This window comes from Eucalyptus grandis, chromosome 9 (genome assembly GCF_016545825.1).
Source record: "Eucalyptus grandis isolate ANBG69807.140 chromosome 9, ASM1654582v1, whole genome shotgun sequence".
Taxonomy (NCBI): domain Eukaryota; kingdom Viridiplantae; phylum Streptophyta; class Magnoliopsida; order Myrtales; family Myrtaceae; genus Eucalyptus; species Eucalyptus grandis.
In genome coordinates, this window is record NC_052620.1 from 27,406,812 (window position 1) to 27,426,625 (window position 19,814).

The window sequence follows — 19,814 nt, forward strand, 5'->3', positions numbered from 1 at the left end:
TCCAAATGAAAAAAAAAAATCACCTGAGGTTGGGATATAGTCTGAATATTGTCCAAACGCTCATATCTCTTTCTCTCCTCAGCCACAATCAGCTTAACTGACGTAGTAACTTTTGCCCCAAATGTTGTTGTCGAACCACTGAGCCCCAAACCCCTGATCCGTCACCTTTGCTCCCTCACTCTGCACTCAGATTCGAGCTCAAGAAGTCCGGTCCACAATTTTGATCTTGTGTCACCGGCCTTTGGCAATCTTGGCCCAAGACCAACGGTGGCATTTGAGGTGATCATGAGGCAGCAAGGGTTGAAAGGTCAAGGATCGAGATGGGATACAGATGGTGGCCGACTGGGCACCACAAGTTAGTGACTGAGCGATGATAGGGGACACGACGAGGTGAGGCAATGCCAACGGTGGCTTGACACGTGGTGGTGGAGAGCAACGTCGATTGAGATTGATGACAATGGCACACGGTCGAAAGGGAGGGAGGAGGAGAGAAGAATTTATGTTGAGGCCAAGTAGAATCATGTCTAACGGTATATCCAGATATTTACTAAACACCATATAAGATATTACAAAATCACTATATCTCCCTGTCGACCTTATCTGATGGGGCCAAGCGCAAATTAAGGAAGTTGGGACCAAAACATTTGTCACTGAGATATACAAGAGTTTTTGTCTTGTCGGGAACGACAATGGTTTGGCTCTTTTCCAGGTGGGAGAGCTCTTCCTCTTCGTATGGTCATGTCTTAGAGATCCATCCATCACCTCACTCAAAAGCACTTCATCATTTCGTCCATCGGAACAAGGATGGTACACTTACTCCATAGCTCTAAGTAAGGCGACCCATTCAGCGTATGCATCCGCAATCACTCGCATGCGCACCTTTGATGATTGCGATTGTCACGTGAAGAAACGTGTCTGTCTCGTTGTGCGCATGTTGACAACGAGCAAGTTCCTTTAGCCCCTTGGTTTCAATTAGAGTGTTCTTTACGATCGCTTAAGTTCATTAAAAAAGTGCTCATCACTCATCTAGTCCTGCAGTCCAACCTCACCAATTTGATAGGTCGGGAAAATACATTCATCACGACAATGATGGGCTACTTTTAGGAACTTTTAGAGTTGTCATGCTTTTGAAACTATCTAACTGTCTTTCTATTTCCAAAAGGGGGCTCTTTTTGGACAGGCATCTAAATGTTCTTCATCGACTTAATCGGGTTTCGAAGCATTTAACAGTTCACATTTGACAGGGTCTTGCAATGGCAAACCACCATTCACGGAATACTTTATCATTTGGGGTACGAACATAATTAGCATGAGGAATTCCTAGAAATGTGCCGAAAGATCATGCCGAAATGTGCGTGAATTGATAACCTAGTCCTCTCAATATGACATTATATGTATATAGCTGTGAAACATTGTGAATGACAGAGTGCTCATACCTCTCTTCTCAATTCATTTGTTTCTAGAGACAATGCATTTATAGATATTACCAAAATCGATAGAAATGATAGTTTGAAAAATACTTAGACCGTCCACAAAACTTTTAAAACGTGGTCCCACTTCAGTTAAATTCACTCACTCATTTTCTCAGCCCAGAAGAGGAAAAGAAAAAAAAACGAGTGAATTTAATGAAATTGACTCCAGAAGTTAATGGCACGGAAAACTTTTTGGGGGTGACTCCGAAGTGGAGGTCCATTTCCATGTGCAGAATGGCTTTGGTGGTATAAGCCCAAAAGGCTTGGCTGCAGGTCAAGCGCTGGGGACAGCCCCATTAACGCCTCAATTTTAGCAAATTTTTGGAACGACCTCCCCCCTTGCTTTCTTCTTCTTCTTTTTTGGCTTCACTTGAATTTCCAGATGAAGAAAAAGTTGTAATTTTCATTCCCACTAATTTCAATTCTTCTAATAAATTCCCACTTATTAACAAAAAAAAAGGTTTAATTAAGTCCTCCGAGACAAAATCCGACTAATTTTAGCTTACATGGTTGTTAGGGGACGTTGGAGCATAACATGGAATAAATATTGTCTACATGGATATAGCTAATCGGTGAGAGCATAAGATACAAATTGAAACAAGTTAATCTAGTTTTATTGTGGGCATCCATATAGGCATAATTTAATCCACATCCCACTCCAGCATCCTTCGATGCGCATGTTAGCTGAATTTGATCAAATCTTATGTTCGAGTGACTTGATTGAACATTTTGCTCAAGTCGAAGGACTAGATTAGAAAAATAGTGAAAGCAAGGGTACAAAAAGTGGGATTTTTCTTCTTACAATACAAACATTTAGGGTCATTTATAGTCACACGAGTGTTTAATTTGGGGAAGGTAACTTGTCAAAAGTCAAGTTACTCTTTTGTTTTCCCGGAAAAAAGCAAAATGCATTCTCGAGTAGCTTGCGGGTCCTCTGGCCGATCTTGCTCCAAAAGGGATCCGATATCTTCGGAGAAGAACACGATGCTCGATCTTCCGGCAATTATGAAGAAGGTTCTCAATCAATTTCACTAGGGGTATATACATGGTAGACATTAGACAACAACCGAAAGGCATCAAGCTACTTCAAAGCTTTGAACCTTTCCTGGTATCTCCTCGGCACTACTCATTGATGAATGATTGTTCTAAAGTCCCAGTCCCAAGCGGGAAGAAGTACGGATGTTTCCTGCAAGCGACTGGAAATGCGAATCACGAAACTACGACCGATCAACACTGTTGAATTCCTCGAACTGTTCGCACGAATATTTTATAAACTAGAAAGCCAGGAGCTATCCCCACAAACATCCACGTAATTCTGCGTCCATAAGCACGAGAAGATGCCAGGAAATTGCAGTGAAGGCCCCCTCCACTAACGCGCTATCTGAAAGATCACTGCCCTCGGTCCGTGTGCCCTATTTAAAATAAGAATCTTTCTTCTTAAAAACACGAATCGAACCGTTTAAGTATTGTCTCACATCACTTGATAACATATTATAGGTATTGTCTATATTCACGTGATTTCTCTCGATCTGTCAACTTAAGTTTTTAAGTTGAAATTTCTATCATAGGATCGAATTAACGTTATCTCATTAGAACGGAAAATAAATATTGATGGAAGTTTGATCGTGATTGCTTCTCACTTCTACTAAAAGCAATGGGAAAATCTGTGTTCCACAGGCTGATCATCATTTACCGACGACGGAGAGAGGGGAGAAGAGACTCTCTTTTTTGGGTCAAGAGAGAAGACTTCCAAGTCAAAGTATTTGCAAAGGGAAAGCGACCAGAGACGAAAATGATGATGGTTCGTCCCTTCGCTCTCTCAATTTCATAACAACATTAAATTCAGCACGACGCGGAGTCGTCCAAGAACCTGATTTGACAACTTCGGAATAAGAAAAATGCAAGTGTCCCGTCTTAACCTTTTTTTCCCTTTTTTCTTTGTGGGCATGGGTCCCATATAAATTGAAAGATTTTTTTTTTTTTCTACGGAATATAAGAGAATTGACCCGAGACCAATCAGTCTGCGGAGGGTGTGTGTACTCGGTTCGGGTTGATTAGAGGATATGGACGGTCGGATTAATATATGTCGGGGCCCCATCAATTTTTTTATTCACCTTTTGCCAAGTATATCGTCATCCCCCTCTCTGCTTTTAAATGTGTACGATCATCCCACTAAGGTTTTCGATATTTGGATGTTTCTTGGAGTCTGGTCTAGATTTCTAGATCTCTTGGCTTGCTTTTGAAGAAGAAAAACCACTTAGAGAAGGAGCGTTCTTTATGCTTTTGAACAGTTCGCAATATTCCCGTCCCAGCCCTATTTCCATGTCCGAAGTATCAATGTGTACATCAAGAAAACGGGGGAAAAATTGCATGAACAGAAGTCTTTTTTCAAAAGTGACGCATTTTGTGGAATTCCGGGCAATTGACCGCACCTTGGATGTAGTTTTTGGAGTTTCGTCCCCATCTTATGGAAAATTATTAGGTATGAATGTTTCAAATCCTCCTGGCACATCACTTTTGTTTGGGCAGTTTTAGGTATAGAAATTCGAGAGCCTTTCAATTAACGGGTTATATGTCCTACATGCTACACCAGTCTAGTTCAATTAACTGATCGAGATGATCTCTTTCTTCGAAATTAAGTCGTAGTTGATAATTGACGACAGACGAGTCAATTATGAATGTGGTAAAACATTTGGGTATAGATTTTCAAGGATCATTATCCCATATTTTGATTTTAATCACGGCTTTTATAAAATATAGTAATTTGAAGTTGGAATTTGAGGGGGTGCCCTCACCCCCCACCCTCCATTTCTTTTTCGTTTATTTTTCTGCAGTTTTAGTTATAGAATTTTGAGTCTTTCAATTGACAGGTTAATGGAGGTTATGCTACACTAGTCTAGTTGAATTAAGCAATCGAGATGATATTTTTCCTCAAAATTAAGTTGTATTTAATAATTGATGATAGACAAGTCAATCAAGAACATGGTATGGTGTTTGAGTATATAGACAAGTCAATCAAGAACATGGTACAGTGTTTGAGTATAGATTTTTCGAGGACCTTTACTCGAGACTTTGATTTTAATCACAACTTCTATAAAATATAGTAATTTAAAGTTGGAATTTGAGGGTTTCAATTGTAAAAATTAGTCTTTCGACTGATAGGCTAATGGAGGTTATGCTACACGTTCCACGAGCGAATCTCGCTGAATTAACTAATCAAGATGATCTCTTTCCTCGAAATTAAGTCGTATTGGATAATTGAGGACAGACGAGTCAATTAAGAGCGTCATGAAATATTTGGATATAGAATTTCGAGGACCTTTACCCGAAACTTTGAATTTTAAGCACAACTACTATAAAATATAGTATTTTTAAAGTTGGAATTCTGTGATCTTTGGAGTTATTGGTTTCTTAACTAGAGCATGGGGGAGAGCCGGTGGAAGCTGCTGTATGACTCTCAGGTTTCCACCACTATCTGTTTTTCGGCGTCGATTTGTGGTAAAAAAGGGGCGAGAGCGCTTTCATACTTTCGGCTTCGCAACCGATCGGGCTTGCGGATTCAATCCCCGCCCCGGAAATCTCAATCCTAAGTGGGGAACTCGTGAGAATGGGTTGTTGTGCTACTTCATTGCCCCCTGTTAATGACAGTGGCGCCCACTGCCTCCGCAGAGGATTCGTTGGCCAATGAGAGATGGTCGCGTCGTGTCGCGCGTGGCGCAAAGCAATTGGCGTCGGCTCCGTCATGTCTTCCTCGTCAGTGAAAACGGAGTTTGATGCAGGATCCGAATAAAATATGATGCGGAGAGAGGGAGGAAAGCTATTGTGGCTTTGCCGGTTGCTGATATTGCTGACCACGAATGGCCATTCGGGTGCTCGGGAAGACAAATCTGCTAATGCTTCGGCGGCTGGGGATTCTACCAGTCAGATTGGGTTGAAACCGCGACATGGTTCATTCGCCAAGTTTGAGAAAGCAGATCGCAAAAACGAGAGTTGAAAATTAGGAAGATAGGTCCAATCGATGCCGGAACACTTCTTCTTACGTCGAACGAGCAGATGGGACTCCTGGCTCCTGGTCGCAACAAATTAACCTTTTGATGGCAATAATTGATGCCAAACATCTTTGCTTGATGAGAACTTCTCATCAAGCAAATATTGTTTTGTTGGTTGCTCTAAGAGTTCAGGACACGAGGTCTGTTCCAATTATAAGGGTGAGCCGCATGCTCGAAACATAACTTAACTTACAACAATAAGGACAACAACAAAAATAATAAATTTATGATGTCGAAAACTCGACACATGATGACATGGGTTGTGAGATTGGAGGGTGAAACTTATCATATCCATATGTCACGGGAAAAAAAAAAAGTGTATTTACTAGCACATGAAGTTTTTCATGACAATTCAATAGACGTATTGCGTAATTTTCCCATATTAAATACGGTTGAGAATTAGAATACGGGTCATGTTTTTCCACTCCAAGATCCACAGATGTTGTGGACAACTCTTCTCATGACTTGACGAGTAAAAGTTAAGATGGATGGTAGTTGGAAAAGAGAGATCTTATTTTTCTTAAGATGCAAGACTAACTATTTAACCATTCGTATGTTGGATTCGACTTTTGATTATATTCAAAGTGTGTTTGTTTCTAATCAAAGAAATGTTTATGATGATCTGAGAATTTATTTTCCTAAACTTTGAGCATTTATATTTTCCACAATCATAAATGACTTTATGTCGATATATCATTTTCAGCCAATCAAACGAACGAAAATGGAAATCGAGAAGACTGATTCGCGGAAAAAAAAAAAAAAATCCTTTTCAATTGAGCATGAGTACAAAAACCCTAAGGTCCCATTGCAGATGATGGAGCCGTAATGATGACGACGAAGAAGAGGAGCATAGAAAAAAAAGAAATCCTAACTCAAGTGGCGGAAATTTGCTTGGAAGAACAATCCCACCTCTGTCTGGAATTTCCAGGCAAAAGGTTCCAAAAAATCACAAGTAAACAAAAATGAAAATGGGAAAAATAGAAGGCAAAAAGTCAAGTAGAATCGAAAGACTACAAAGGCCATCGCCATCGTCCTGTTAAGGTCTGCGAGACCTATGATTCTTAAGCGCGTGGGTTCCACAACATGGGACTGGGGGGTGTGGCAGGACCCTCTCATAGGTCGTCACAAACTTCCAACGATCGAGTGACTTCGTCTGCGCCCCAGGATCGGCCTCTTAGGAACGATGACCCAGTCGTCCCTTCTTTGTAAGTCCTTTCGCCCCTGACAAAAAAGATAGACCTCGGACTTAAAAAAAAGAAGAAAAAGAAATTTTAATTTAATGGCACCACACTCATTTTTACTCCCTATAAATTGACGACGTCTAAGATGATTCGAGCAGCGCAACATCGTTCCGACAGCGTCCTTCGAAACTTAAGAAAGGCCAAAACAGAGGTGAAAAAACAGAGAGAGGTTTCTCAGGACTTGTGCAGTGCAAGACCGAGAGTCAGCTGACGCGCTCCGGTACTCCATGGAAGAGCCGACCCCGACGCCGGAGCTCGAGCTCCCGGGTTTCCGGTTCCACCCCACCGAGGAAGAGCTCCTTGATTTCTACCTTCGGAACATGATTTCCAACAAGAAACTGCGGTTCGACGTGATCGGGTTCTTGAACATCTACCACTACGACCCGCGGGAATTGCCTGGTACGTGCAGCACGTTCCGCTGTTGTTTTTTGTTTTTCAGATTACCAGAGGAATATATATTTTTTCGTCGCAAATTCTTCTTGAAGCTGAGATTAGTTTTAATGCAACAGGCCTGGCGAAGATTGGTGAAAGAGAGTGGTACTTCTTTGTACCGAGAGATCGGAAGCATGGGAGCGGCGGTCGGCCAAACCGGACCACCAAGCATGGTTTTTGGAAGGCCACCGGCTCGGACCGGAAGATTGTGAGTCTATCAGACCACAAGAGGGTACTCGGCCTGAGAAAGACCCTCGTGTTCTATGAGGGAAGGGCGCCGCGAGGAACCAAAACAGATTGGGTGATGAACGAGTACAGATTACCGGATGACTCGTCGCCCAAGGTACATAGACCCTTTTTAATCAACACATGGAATTGAATTAATATGCTCCCTGCATGTATGTTGCCAAGGAAAATTTTGAAATGTACATGTTATTTTCACCAATATCAATCTTGTAACGCTTGCTTATCGACAACCCCGTGAAAATCAATTCGAAGAAACTGAAGAATAAGAGAGAATGAGATGGCTTGAAAAAAATACTGTAGTTTCTGTTCACTAGACTTTCCTGGAAATTGCAACTAGGCTGGTCTTTGGAGCTTTGCTGCATGCCAGGAAGCTAAAGTTTTAATTAACAAGACCAGGACCACTTAGAGAAAGCTGGTACTTTCCAATCCTGAAGTTGTAGAGAAGTTTCCTGGAAATTAGTTGACGGTTTTGATACTTATTGTGAGAAATAAAACTTGATTGACTGGCCACTAAGTTTTTTTTTTAAAAAAACTTAGGTCCCGTTGATTTATGAGCTGACTTTGACTTGCAAAATAACCCCCCAAAAAAAAAAAAAGGACCATCGACTTGATTCGGCTGCGATGAAATATTTTACCTGGCAATGAGCCTAACCCGTAAATCCTAAGTCCTAAACCAATCGAAGAATAGAATCCGGTAAAATTGTAACGAAAAGAAGGGTCAAGACACAGTCTGATGTCGAAAACAGAGGACGCAATTCTCACTTGTCTCTCCATTGAAAATGTTGCAGGAAATGGTGTTATGCAAGATTTACAGGAAGGCCACCTCCCTGAAAGTGCTGGAGCAGAGGGCGGCGATGGGGGAAGGCATGAATAAGGCCGCCACTGCTGCCGTTGCTCACCTGTCTCCTCCATCTCCATTCTCACCGATGGAGACCTCCTCGTCCTTCAACACTCAGCAATACGACCTGATGCCATCAATGCGCGAGTCTAAGATTGTGTTCAAGCAGGAACTGCTGGAGGAGGCGGAAGATGAACAGGAAGTGCAAGGTTTCATCACAAGCCCACCACAAGATCTTTTCGTGAACAAAGTGATGACCAAAGGGTCGTCCTCTTCACTGCAAATGCCGACTGGGAAGGAGAAATTGCCGGAGCTGCAACTGCCCAAGATGCCTGCAGACTGGACGCAGGACAACTTCTGGACTCAGTTCAACAGCCCCTGGCTCCAGAACTTGAACACCCCTTATTTAACATTCTGAACTTCTAATTTGTTGATCGACCAGAGTCTAATTCAAAGCTTAGTGGTTGTAGATCGTGAAAGTATTCCTCATCACTTGTGCTTCATCAAGAGTTTTTGGGTTAGACTTTCAAGAGCTGTGCATCGATTGTGTCTGCATCTAACCGTGCCATCATACTCTGTTTTCGCTCCAATAAATGAGGAGCCTTTCATGCGTAGCTTAACTAGCAAGGAAGAATTCAGCTTGGCTGTACATTCCCTTGTAACAACTTCTGTCACGAATCAAATTGGAATTCCCTCTTTTTTCCTTAATTCATCGCTGAAGTTCGTCGAGATTATGTCTACTGAGGAACAACCGATGCAACGCTAAATGCAGACGACAGAAGCTGTCTTTCGACCGAAAAGTTCCTTTGGGATTACCCTACAGTAAACTCGATATTAACTTGGTTTTGGGATGGCTAGTGGGCATCGAAGCCATTACCACATGGTACATGCCGTAGGAAACAGATTCTTGAACCAATATTCGAAGAATCGAATACCAAAAACGAATGCGGAAACGTGCCCGGGAAACATGTAATATTGAACGAAAGATATATCAGAGAGACGGACATACCTTATTTGCCACAAATTAAATACTATTGCAATCTCAAAAGAATTAATCGAGGCCCTAGAATTTCGTTCATCAAGATAGAAAACATTGTTGTCCAAGAATAGAAAAAATACATTATGTTTTTCATTGTATACAAACTCTCTCTTACAGGCCCTTCATTTACGTGGATTTTGGCCCAATATGAGCAAACGGACTTAACTTGGCTCATCAAATAAAAAACTCATCACATGCAATTTGCAAGATTTTGTTTCCGATTACTTCCATGATTAAAGAGACGGAATTCATCGACCTGAGTAGCTCTTCTTGTGAGTTAATCAAAATTTGGCTATTGCGTTTTATAACTGTTGATGTTTCATCAGGTTACAAGTCTTCTAATTTGCTTCTAATACTCAGTGAACCATTTAATACTCCTTTTCCATTTTGGGCCGAAAGAAGCCTGGAACAGGGTGATCACCATCATCTAATTTTCTCGTGCCCGTCAGATAAAAGACTCTGCGACTGAGCTGATTCTTCGCAGATTTGATACAGAGGAACGTGACAAGAAAAGGGGACAGGTAAGGTAGAAATTGTAATTGACTTTCATAAAGCTCTCTGTTCGCGGATTATCTGGTCTGGGCAAATTCAATTTACTGACGTCGTAATCCGACAGTGGAAGACCGTAGCTGTTTTATTTCATTGATTGAAATCATACACAACGAGTCACAAGTCAACAAGCATGACTTTGCTTAATCAGTATAGCTCACCACGTTATTACGTACGTTATAAGTCGTATCATCCCCATCTGCTAATTATGTAGATACCACATATAGAGCCCACCATAATTAATAGTCGACATGAACTTGATTTGTACGATCTATAAACCATACCATAGTTTTCGACCGCTACTGAGGCAAAAGCCTGCTAGAAGTTACATGGTATCCACAAGGAGACCAGACCCGAATGGCCTTTGGCTGTAGCAGTCGAGGTTGTTGCCATAACCCACTCCGAGTATGTCGCAGTATCTCTTGTAGAACCCGATCCGGTCCTCCACCCTCGCGTCCTTCCCTCTGCCGCACTCGAGGCCTCCATTGATGATGTTGGTCACGGTCCCGTACCCCACGACCCGCCCTGCTGACTTGTCCGCCGCGGATGGGGCCCACTGCCCTGTGATGACGCCGTGGCAGGATGGCTTGGGCGACTGCGGGGTCATCCAGAACCAGATGGCCGTCTTGAACGAGACGACAGGGTCGGTCGCCACCAGGTCCGGGTTCTTGAGGAGGTCCACTCCTATTGCCCTGCCGCATTGCCCGTAGTTATAGTTCCTGAGAAGATCGGGCCTTGGTTATTTCAAGTGCTCAGAACGACAAATCAAGACAAGCAGGCGACGACAATCTTAAAGGTAGCGATGGGCCAAAATCATGGGCCAATCACAAGGTTGTGTAAATACCATGAGAGCTGTATTGGACCCCGGCCGTAGTATTGCTTGCCAGGAGCACAGGGGTAGGTCGGATTAGGAGAGCAATACGCGCTTGGGTTTTGCTCCTTCAGATAGCAATATCCCCATGAATATGGCCCGTCCGGTGCGCTAGCCCACCCACCTGTTTTGCCCATAAGATAGAACAGTAAATCATGAGTAATAGATTAATTACTTCATCAGCAACACATATTTAGAGTCGATAAGCATCGGTGGTCCACGGTTTACCAATCATTCTCATGCCAATAGGTGAAGAATCGGATACTTACACTCGTGTTAGGACTAAACTAAATCTTTTCAATGAAGATCGCCGTTGGCCAAATTTTTACCATTGAAATGAAGATATTTTGGTGACTTGAGATGGTATTATTCATGTTCAATGATGAGTTTAGATGTTCAGTGTTAGATAAATTAGTTATTAGGCATTCGCTAAGCTGTAGATATAAGAGACTAAACATGAGCATATAAAATGGCTCCGATGTAGTAGGCTGTGAAGCCTGAACCTTTAACTCTGATTTTTAGTTTCTAAAGCGGAGCTCTTGATTATCTGCCAAAAGAACCCACCTGTCGTTTCATGGGAAGTCTGTGCCAAGAAAGCCGCGATCTCCCGCTTACGCGTGGCCGCGTCGCCAGTGGTCCCGAACGCCGGGAACGACTTCGCGGCCGCGACAAAAGCGTCGTACGTGTAGAACCCTTTGGCGGGGCAGCCGGCGTCGTTCCGGTGCTTCAGCAACTGATTGAATGTATCTCTCGAGATGAGGCCACTAACGTCGCCTCCCCCGCCTCCACCGCATTGGCTTTGGCATCCGTTGGTGCAATATTCAGGCGCGGTGCCACACCAACCGTACTTGCTGCAGCACTGCCCTCCCGGGCACAGCTTGCCGCCAGCCTGGCTGCCGCACTGCTCAGCGGAGCCGCCGCGGGTCAGGGCCAAGAGGAGGGAGAGAATTGCTAGGGTTTTGATCATGAGCATCTTCTTGGTTTGGATGATATGGTTTTGATACCTTGGGAGGTTTTCCATTGCCGAGGCCTATATATAGGAGGATAAATTAATGTATGAGCGACAAAAAAATTTAGTTTGGTTTTACTTTATATCTCGGGATTAAGATTAGAAAATATGTTTAGGCTTTTCACTTTTGTTAGAGCTTCTCATCCTCATCTTGTCCATTGCCAACTACAAGAAAGAGGACACGTGGGGCGGCTGTAGGAGAACACCTTTTGGCTTCACATATATGAATGCCATGATGATGTCAAGAAATGTGGATAATCGTTGTTGACCTAGAGCTTGTTCTTTTTGGTACAACTAATGAACATTTAGCATTCCAGATAATAAAATAAAAAATGGTTCTCGGATCCAACCAGAGCGTTTCCTCTAGTGATATAATCAATGTTAGTTTGACCAATCTAAAAATTAAACCAATTAATCTTTCTTATAAAGATATGTAACAATTTGGTATTTTGATGTTTGATTGATTAGTATGATCAATTTTTTTATTTTTGAAATATAGCACTATGCATCGAACAATTCGGGAATTAATATCTCGACCGCTCTTACGGTACATACCATCTCATAGATCTATTATCACATTGTCATTGTCATTCTCATTTGTGTCTTCAACATCATGATTAGCAAGATATAATATCTCTAGCCTAGAAAGTACTTTTTGGGAATATCCTAATTTTTCAAGACATGCTTTTGATGATAGAGGCTTAACCATACATAAAGTTGGGATATGCCCTGGCGAAGTGAGAATATGCTCGGAGCTTTTATTTGGTTCTCTATTTATTATATCCGCTCTGGTGGAAAATGATGGAGTAGATAGTGATATATAGTCACAATAGTATGATGTTATGAAAAAGTGATTTTTTCAAGTAGAGACTATTTAAGTATTAAATTATGCTTTCATTTAACAATCTAAATTTTTAATGTGCTACACAAAATCATTTATGGTATTAGAGGAGGAGGTCCTAAATTTAAAATTTTCCTTACTGTTTGAGTTTTTATAATTGCCAAAAGTAATTTCATAAAATCATTTATAAACTTATTTTTCATTTTGTGAGTTTAGCCCAAAAAGACCGAATGAGAGAGAGAGTTTCGACTTATGCTACATGAAACCAAATATATGTTAAAGCTAGGGTCATTACTAGCATTGTGATTAACTTTCTTTTATAATAATCTAGAGAAGTCGATAGAATTTGAGCATAACCTCCAAGCTGAAAATCTCTCGACAGCTTGAACAAGTGCGCTACTAAATCTTGAAGTTGAACAAATTAAGAATGCTTCAGTAGTTAGCCCCATAGGGATTAGGTTCAAGTGTCATGATGCATTGCACTCGGATAAGGAATCATTTCAGCTACCTTGCCAACCCCAGTCCCATAAGCCTCCATGTGTCTTGAACTTAAACCTGCGGATACATGGCATTCTTACTGAGATGGGACATAAAGGAGGAGTTGGTGGATTGTGGGGACAGCTTTCATTATCGCGGTTCGGACCAATTCAACGTTTTAAATGTCAAAAGTAAGCTTTCCATCCTTATCTTTCCACGTACGTCCCAAGTTCCAGTTGGGTCACCCTGGAACGTCCCTGTCTTGTCAATTGCATGCTCGTGGTGTTGGTAAATCTGCCATTACTTTATCAATGCAGAGACTTTGAAACCGCGTGCCCGTTTTGATTGGAACGACGAAGGCGAGGAGCCATCCTTGACCGTGGGCGACATTGGCAGTCATAAAACGCAATCGGATCGGTCTTAAGTAGAAGATATTGATAAGGATGAGTATGATCCGGATTGAGCCGATCCATCCTCTAATTTTAGGATCAATCCACACAGTATTGATTTTCAATTTTTTAGATCAAGAATTGATCTTATTGAGCCCGAGTCCGATGACCGAACCAACCAATGGGTTCGATCTGATTTTAGGATTAATTTAGAACTAATCAATAAATTTTTTTTGCATCATTTTTTTTGTAAAGATTTTTTTGTATCATTTTTTGTACTCTCTAAAGAGATAAACTTACCATTTCAAATTACACATACATCAACAATACGGCGTTGTGTAGCCAAATTATAAATATCAATATATATTCAACAAATTTAAAATAAGGCAATTATAGAAATTTTTTTTTTTTGGTAAAGAAAGAGAAGAAAGAGACGCAATTGTAGAAATTTTACACTTGCTAAAAGTAAGAAACCATAAAAATGATTAAAATTGCTTATAAAGATATAGGACAAGATGGAAAGTTGAGCATCGGTAGGGGTGATTGAGTCCAAGGTGGGTAGGGTCTAGACTTGGACCCTATACTCAACCCCGTTATAATCGGTTCCCCTTTTCTGGACCATATACCCGATCCTATTTGTATTAAACCCTATACCTGACCCACCTTGTTTTTCCAATTCGGTTCCAAGGCCAACCATGTTTTCACTGGAACATGTTTTGCAATCTCTCGATATCCTATACGACTTTTAATTTTATATTAATACGTGAGAAAATAACGCATTCCTCTTAATTTATATTGAAACATTAAGCACTTGTAATAAATAAATACATGAACTTTTTGACTAAACGAAAAATTAATGATTCACAGGGCTAATTATAATAAATAAAATCATAAGGCAAAGAATTAACAATAAGCAAGAGTCTAGTATTAGTCTTATTTCCACAACTATTACATGAAATTACTCATTTATGCAAGCATAACTCCTCCTACAAAAGAGAAATTATGCGAGCCAATCCGTGTGATACACAAGAATTTGGCGGCAACGAACATCATCTGTCCATTAGATAGCGTGAGAGGGAGCCGGTGAGGGAGGGAAGCAAGTGAGGAAGAGGAATAACAAAGGAGGAGTGCCGTGCGTGTTTGAGAGAACCAAGAGGAAAAATGTCGTGTAATTGTGGGAGTAAGAATAGAAATCGGGAGAAAAAAAAAATTGACCTCTACTTCCAAAACCGATCCGGGATCCGGTTCCAAAACCGGTCTGGGAACCGATTTCCAGGTGGGTAATTACTCGGAACCTATTCCTGAACCGGTTTAAACCAGTTCCAAATTTTGGGAATCGATTCTCGGACCGGTTTTAACGAGAACCGGTTCCTGACCCTGTTTTCCGGGTGGGCCGGTCCGAGAACCGGGTATACCCGATCCGGTTGCACACCCTTAAGCACCGGGCAATGAAGGTGAGTAGGGCGAGTGTCGAGCAGCAAGCAAGGAAGTTATTTCTTTCAATTTTGGCAAATTGAAGATTAAAATGACAAAGAAAACAGAAGAGAACGAGTCACCGCAAAATTATAAATATCAATACATATTCAACAAATTTAAAATAAGGCAATTATAGAAATTTCACACTTGCCAAAAGTAAGAAACCATAAAAATGATTAAGACCGCTTATAGAGATATTGGACAAGATGGAAAGTTGAGCACCTGGCAATGAAGGTGAGTAGAGCGAGCATCGAGCAACAAGCAAGGAAGTTATTTCTTTCAATTTTGGTAAATTGAAGATTAAAATGACAAAGAAAACAGAAGAGAACGAGTATTGGAGGAGGACACTATGAGGAGCCGTTTAATACTATTGACGTCGTTTGACTTAAAGTTTTCTCTTAGAATATATAATAATATATCATATATATGATATATATATATATATATATTTTTTATATATAATATATACAATAGGATTGATTTAGGTTGGACGTACTTTAAACTCTCTAGACCGAGGACCAACTCGCACAGTGCTAATCCAGGAATCCTAGGGCCGACCCAGTCCCTCTCGAGAATCAGACTAGGACCGGCAGGATTGGGCCAGTCCAAAGTCGATCTAAGGTTAACCCTAGACCGATGCTCACCCCTAGATGTTGGTGCATACCCTTATATTCTTGAGTATAGTCTATTACTATCAAATTGTATAAAGCATAGAGATCCCCTAAAAAAATTGGGATAAGTTCATTAGAGTCATAAAACTTATCATGAAAGTGCAATTGAGTCCTAAAACTTACAAAAGTATAATTAAATCCTAAAAATTGTCAAATAGGTACAATCAAGTCCTTAAGTTAATACCGTCAATTTATTTAACAGAAAATGCTGACATGGCAATTTCAAATTAATTTCTCTCTCATAGTTGGCATTTTTTTTTTTGTGCTTTCTTTTTTTTATATTATTTAAATCATATTAAAAAATGAAAAAGCTAAAGTTTTGTTAAAAAACAAAACTAAAAGAGAGGGAGAGGGGGGAGGACAAGGCAAGCCATGCCGGTAGGCACGCCACCACTATCACCCATCGTCAAAGGGGCAAGCAACCTTTGCCGCCCCGAGCAAGGGTGGCTGGCCCTCGCTAGTCCCGAGCGAGGCCTCATCGGCCCCAAGTGAGGGCCGACGACCCTTGCTAGGTTTGGGCTCATGCTTAAGTGCTTAGATCTGGGTGACGTTAGTGCTGACTCAAGCTTAGCAAGCATCGACGGCCCTCACCTGAGGCCAACGAGGCCTCACTCAGGGTTGGCAAGGCTCATCAGCTCCAGGTGACAACTGGCGTCACCTAGATTTGGGTGTTGCCCACACTAGCGAGGCCTCACCTGGAGCTAGTGAGGGCCGACCACCTTCGCCCAGATTGACATGCCTTGCCCTTCTCTCTCTCTCTCTCTCTCTCTCTCTCTCTTGTTTTTTTAAATAAAATGCTAGCTTCTTTTTTTCTTTTCTTTTTTTTTGTATTTTTTTAATATGATTTAAATAAGATTTAAAAAAGAAAACAATAAAAAAATTGCCAACTAGGAGAGAGAAATTAATTTAAGAATGCACATCAGCATTTTTCGTTAAATAGATTAGTGGTGTTAACTTTAAAACTTGATTGCACCAATTTGATAAGTTTTAGGACTCAATTGCACTTCTATAACAAGTTTTAGAACTTCTAGTGAATTTATCCCCAAAAATTTTATACCCATTCTTGTAGTTTGGATTAATATGAGGAAGTAGTCCTTGGACGTTATTATAGTTATCATGGACTATTATGAGGAAGTAGTCCTTGGACGTTATTATAGTTATTATCAGCTATGGTATGGATGTGCTTGCTTGCAATCTTGTCCAAGGACTCCTTCCTCCCACCTTTTAGATTCATTCATGCACGCATGAAATACGATAAATCTGCGAATCATAAGAAAGAGTGTTTTGGGGATTTTTTTAAGTATTTATAATAAAGAAATGTTCAATTTTCAAACCATTTATTGCAGATATCACGAGAAAAGTCAATGCATAGAAAAAGAGTAACATTTTCTTATCCAGCATCTTAGCAAAGTGTTCTAAGGGCACTCGTTAATGAGGTCCCCTTAGTAGAATTAGTTTGATAGGAGCAAGATATTTGAATTTCTCTGTGTATTCCTGATTCACAAAGCTTATAATGCAACGAGGTTAACATGTTAGACGTTACAAGTAATAGAGGAAACATAATTGCTAAAACTTTGGAGGATGGGATTTGAGTCTTATAATGTTCATTTCATTGAGGTGATCGATGCATACTTATATTATCTTTCTCCAGACAGATGGAATCTTGACAGCTTTGGTTTCTGTTCTAAATTTAAAGTATTCAGATTCCTTCCTTCAATGATAACCCAATTAAAACACACAAACCAATATGGTTGAATTGCATAGGCCCTTAACAAAGAGAATTCTAAACTTTGCAACTTGAAAATCATCAAATTTGTTCTCTTTCCCTATGACTGTATTTTATCATGGTGAATCTATAACAACTGAATCTAATAAGAGTGGGGAGTGGTCATCGGGGCCAAAAGACCTAGACAAGGAGCGACTCTTGACAGGCTTCTGGTATGGCGAAGTAGGTAAGAATGAAATGAATTGTACACTAAATAGGGAGGGAGGAGCAAATAAAAGAGAGAGACTCTATATAATATAGAAATTATAATTAACTCACGAATGTGCCTTTTGACAAAACAAGCTTTGTTTTGGAACTCCAAATTTAAGCGAGCCCAAACTAAAGTACTACCAGGAGAAATGACCTCCTGAGAAAGCGCTTACTTGTACGTCAAAAAACAAAATCGTGAGACTCAGTATGAGACATGCCAAAGTGGACCATACCTTGAGTGAGTTGATCCAGAAATGTCACGGATCCAGGGATTGAACTGGATTTGTTCATCATCTTGAAGCTTGCTATGGTCAGGATTTTGATCTTGTAAAATTTATTCCTAAAGCAAAGACATGTAACAGAAAGAGAAATGATCAAGGTATGTTTTCTTTCACAGTGTAATGCTTTCCCTTCAGAGCGTTAGCGAACACTGTAAACATGTACACTTAAGCCACAGCGCGGATTTCTGTACAAGATGTCCTGACTCAATATTGTGATGATCCTCATCAACTAATGGTTGAGGATATTGAGAATTGATGCTCTAGTTCTGATCAAGCATCGGACAACGAAGTTGAGATCTTCCCCAAGACTTTGAATGGTTAGCTCCAATTGTCTCGGCTCATTTTTTGTCTTCGGTCCGCACATTGTTAAATTTCCCGTTCTTGTGGCTGACGAAGGCTTACAATACATCATCTACCTTCTCGAATTCACTGAGCGCAGTCGCTTCTTCCTCACAAGTGATCTGCTTGGGAGAATACATCAATTTTGAAAACAAGGACCGGACACATTGTTTTAACAGTGCTTTTTTTTTTTTTGGTGTACGAAGGCAAACAAGGGTTCGAACACTGCAACAGTGACCAGTTCAACTTGTCTTAGCATTCTAAATATGGCCGCTGTCTTGCTGTCGAAGGAAGGAACTCGTTGGCTACTTTTCTGGCCTTGATCCTAGAGGTCAAGTACTTCTCAGCTTCCTTGACCATCTCCTGATCATTGTCTTTCTTGCAACCCGAGATCAGCTGTAGCTCTTGCCCTCACTCTTTGGTCTGCATCAGCACATCCTTAGCCGTGCTGCTTGCGTCCAAGAAGCAAAGAGATGAATTCAACAGTTCCTCGACCAAGTCCTTAGGCTCATGGGCTCTTAATTGGCGAGTGTGTGGCAGCTGAAGCATGCTGTCAACACACTCGTGCAGATCTCCAAGGGCAATCAATTTGTCGCCCAAAGAAGAAGACAATGAAGTGGTGGCCTCAGAGGACGTTAATCTGTGCAGCTGATCATTTATGTCAGGAATCGATGGGTTAGTTCCCAAAGGCAAAGCTGATTGAGCGGGTGTGGTAACCGTAGCTTGATTTGGAGGAAATGAAGCCATTTTTATCTCTCAAAGGTATGTTTTTCTGTAATCGGTCTGGTAAGTCCCCCGAAGATGGAATTCCTATTTTCTCTCTCTATAAATAGTTGCGTGGTATGAGACAGGATTAATCTCCTTCTCTTTGCAATTTTGAATGATCGGAAACATTATTTGTATTAATATTCGTGCACATCTCATCAATGTTCTTGCAGTGTTTCTGACCACCAGGTTTTCATGGTCATCATCCCACTAGACAATTCTTTTAAACCAACGAAGCATGCACGGTGGTAATGTATTTGTGAAATGATCCGTAAGATGTGCGAATGCACGAGCAAGTCAACAACCTTGTCTTCTATGACCAGACAGCTCATTCCTTCATTCATTAGACTCATTAGCTTGCAACTATTCTTGTTTTCAGAAAGGAAACAGCTTCTGTCAAGATTTGAATCTGCCCATCACCCTTGCGTCAATAAATTAGTCCTATGAGATCAATCAAATCTCAACAGACAGCAACAGTGCAGTGCTCAATTCTTCACGCATGGGTGGAGTTGCAACGATTTTCATTTGATCAAAACAGTATGTCAGTGATGTCTATGTGGTGTCTCCTTCCCACGAGATGACAGCTCATTTTTAAGTCTCCTGAACATGCTGTAATCCCAGAAGAACTCTTGAAATTTATTATTATGCATAATGAGCAGCAAAAAGGATCAAAATAAGTTGGTGCACGAGTGGCATTAATAATGAAGTTCTTCCACGATTCAAGAGACAGAGAATTTTTTTTTTCTCTGCACTTATTATCTTATTTTGCCTGCCTATATCAGAAATTGCAGACACGCGAGGAAGTTGATTCCCCAATCCAGCTCATCCTGCTGTTCCTCAGAAGACCATCTTAA

The 19,814-nt window shown here is 40.9% G+C and overlaps 2 protein-coding genes across 2 annotated transcripts; one reads left to right on the top strand and one right to left on the bottom strand.

Annotated features, from left to right (window-relative positions):
* The first annotated feature begins 6,846 nt into the window (after positions 1–6,846).
* On the top strand, positions 6,847–8,986 carry LOC104419010 (NAC domain-containing protein 6). The gene is made up of 3 exons (XM_010030509.3): positions 6,847–7,161; positions 7,272–7,537; positions 8,229–8,986. Exons 1-3 carry the CDS (start codon positions 6,990–6,992, stop codon positions 8,694–8,696), a joined length of 906 nt encoding a protein of 301 aa, XP_010028811.1. The 5' UTR covers positions 6,847–6,989; the 3' UTR covers positions 8,697–8,986.
* A 923-nt stretch (positions 8,987–9,909) lies between these two features.
* On the bottom strand, positions 9,910–11,773 carry LOC104419011 (endochitinase). Its single transcript, XM_010030510.3, has 3 exons — positions 11,302–11,773; positions 10,711–10,861; positions 9,910–10,585 (listed from the first exon to the last, which is right to left on the bottom strand). Exons 1-3 carry the CDS (start codon positions 11,756–11,758, stop codon positions 10,192–10,194), a joined length of 1,002 nt encoding a protein of 333 aa, XP_010028812.1. The 5' UTR covers positions 11,759–11,773; the 3' UTR covers positions 9,910–10,191.
* Between the last annotated feature and the right edge of the window lie 8,041 nt (positions 11,774–19,814).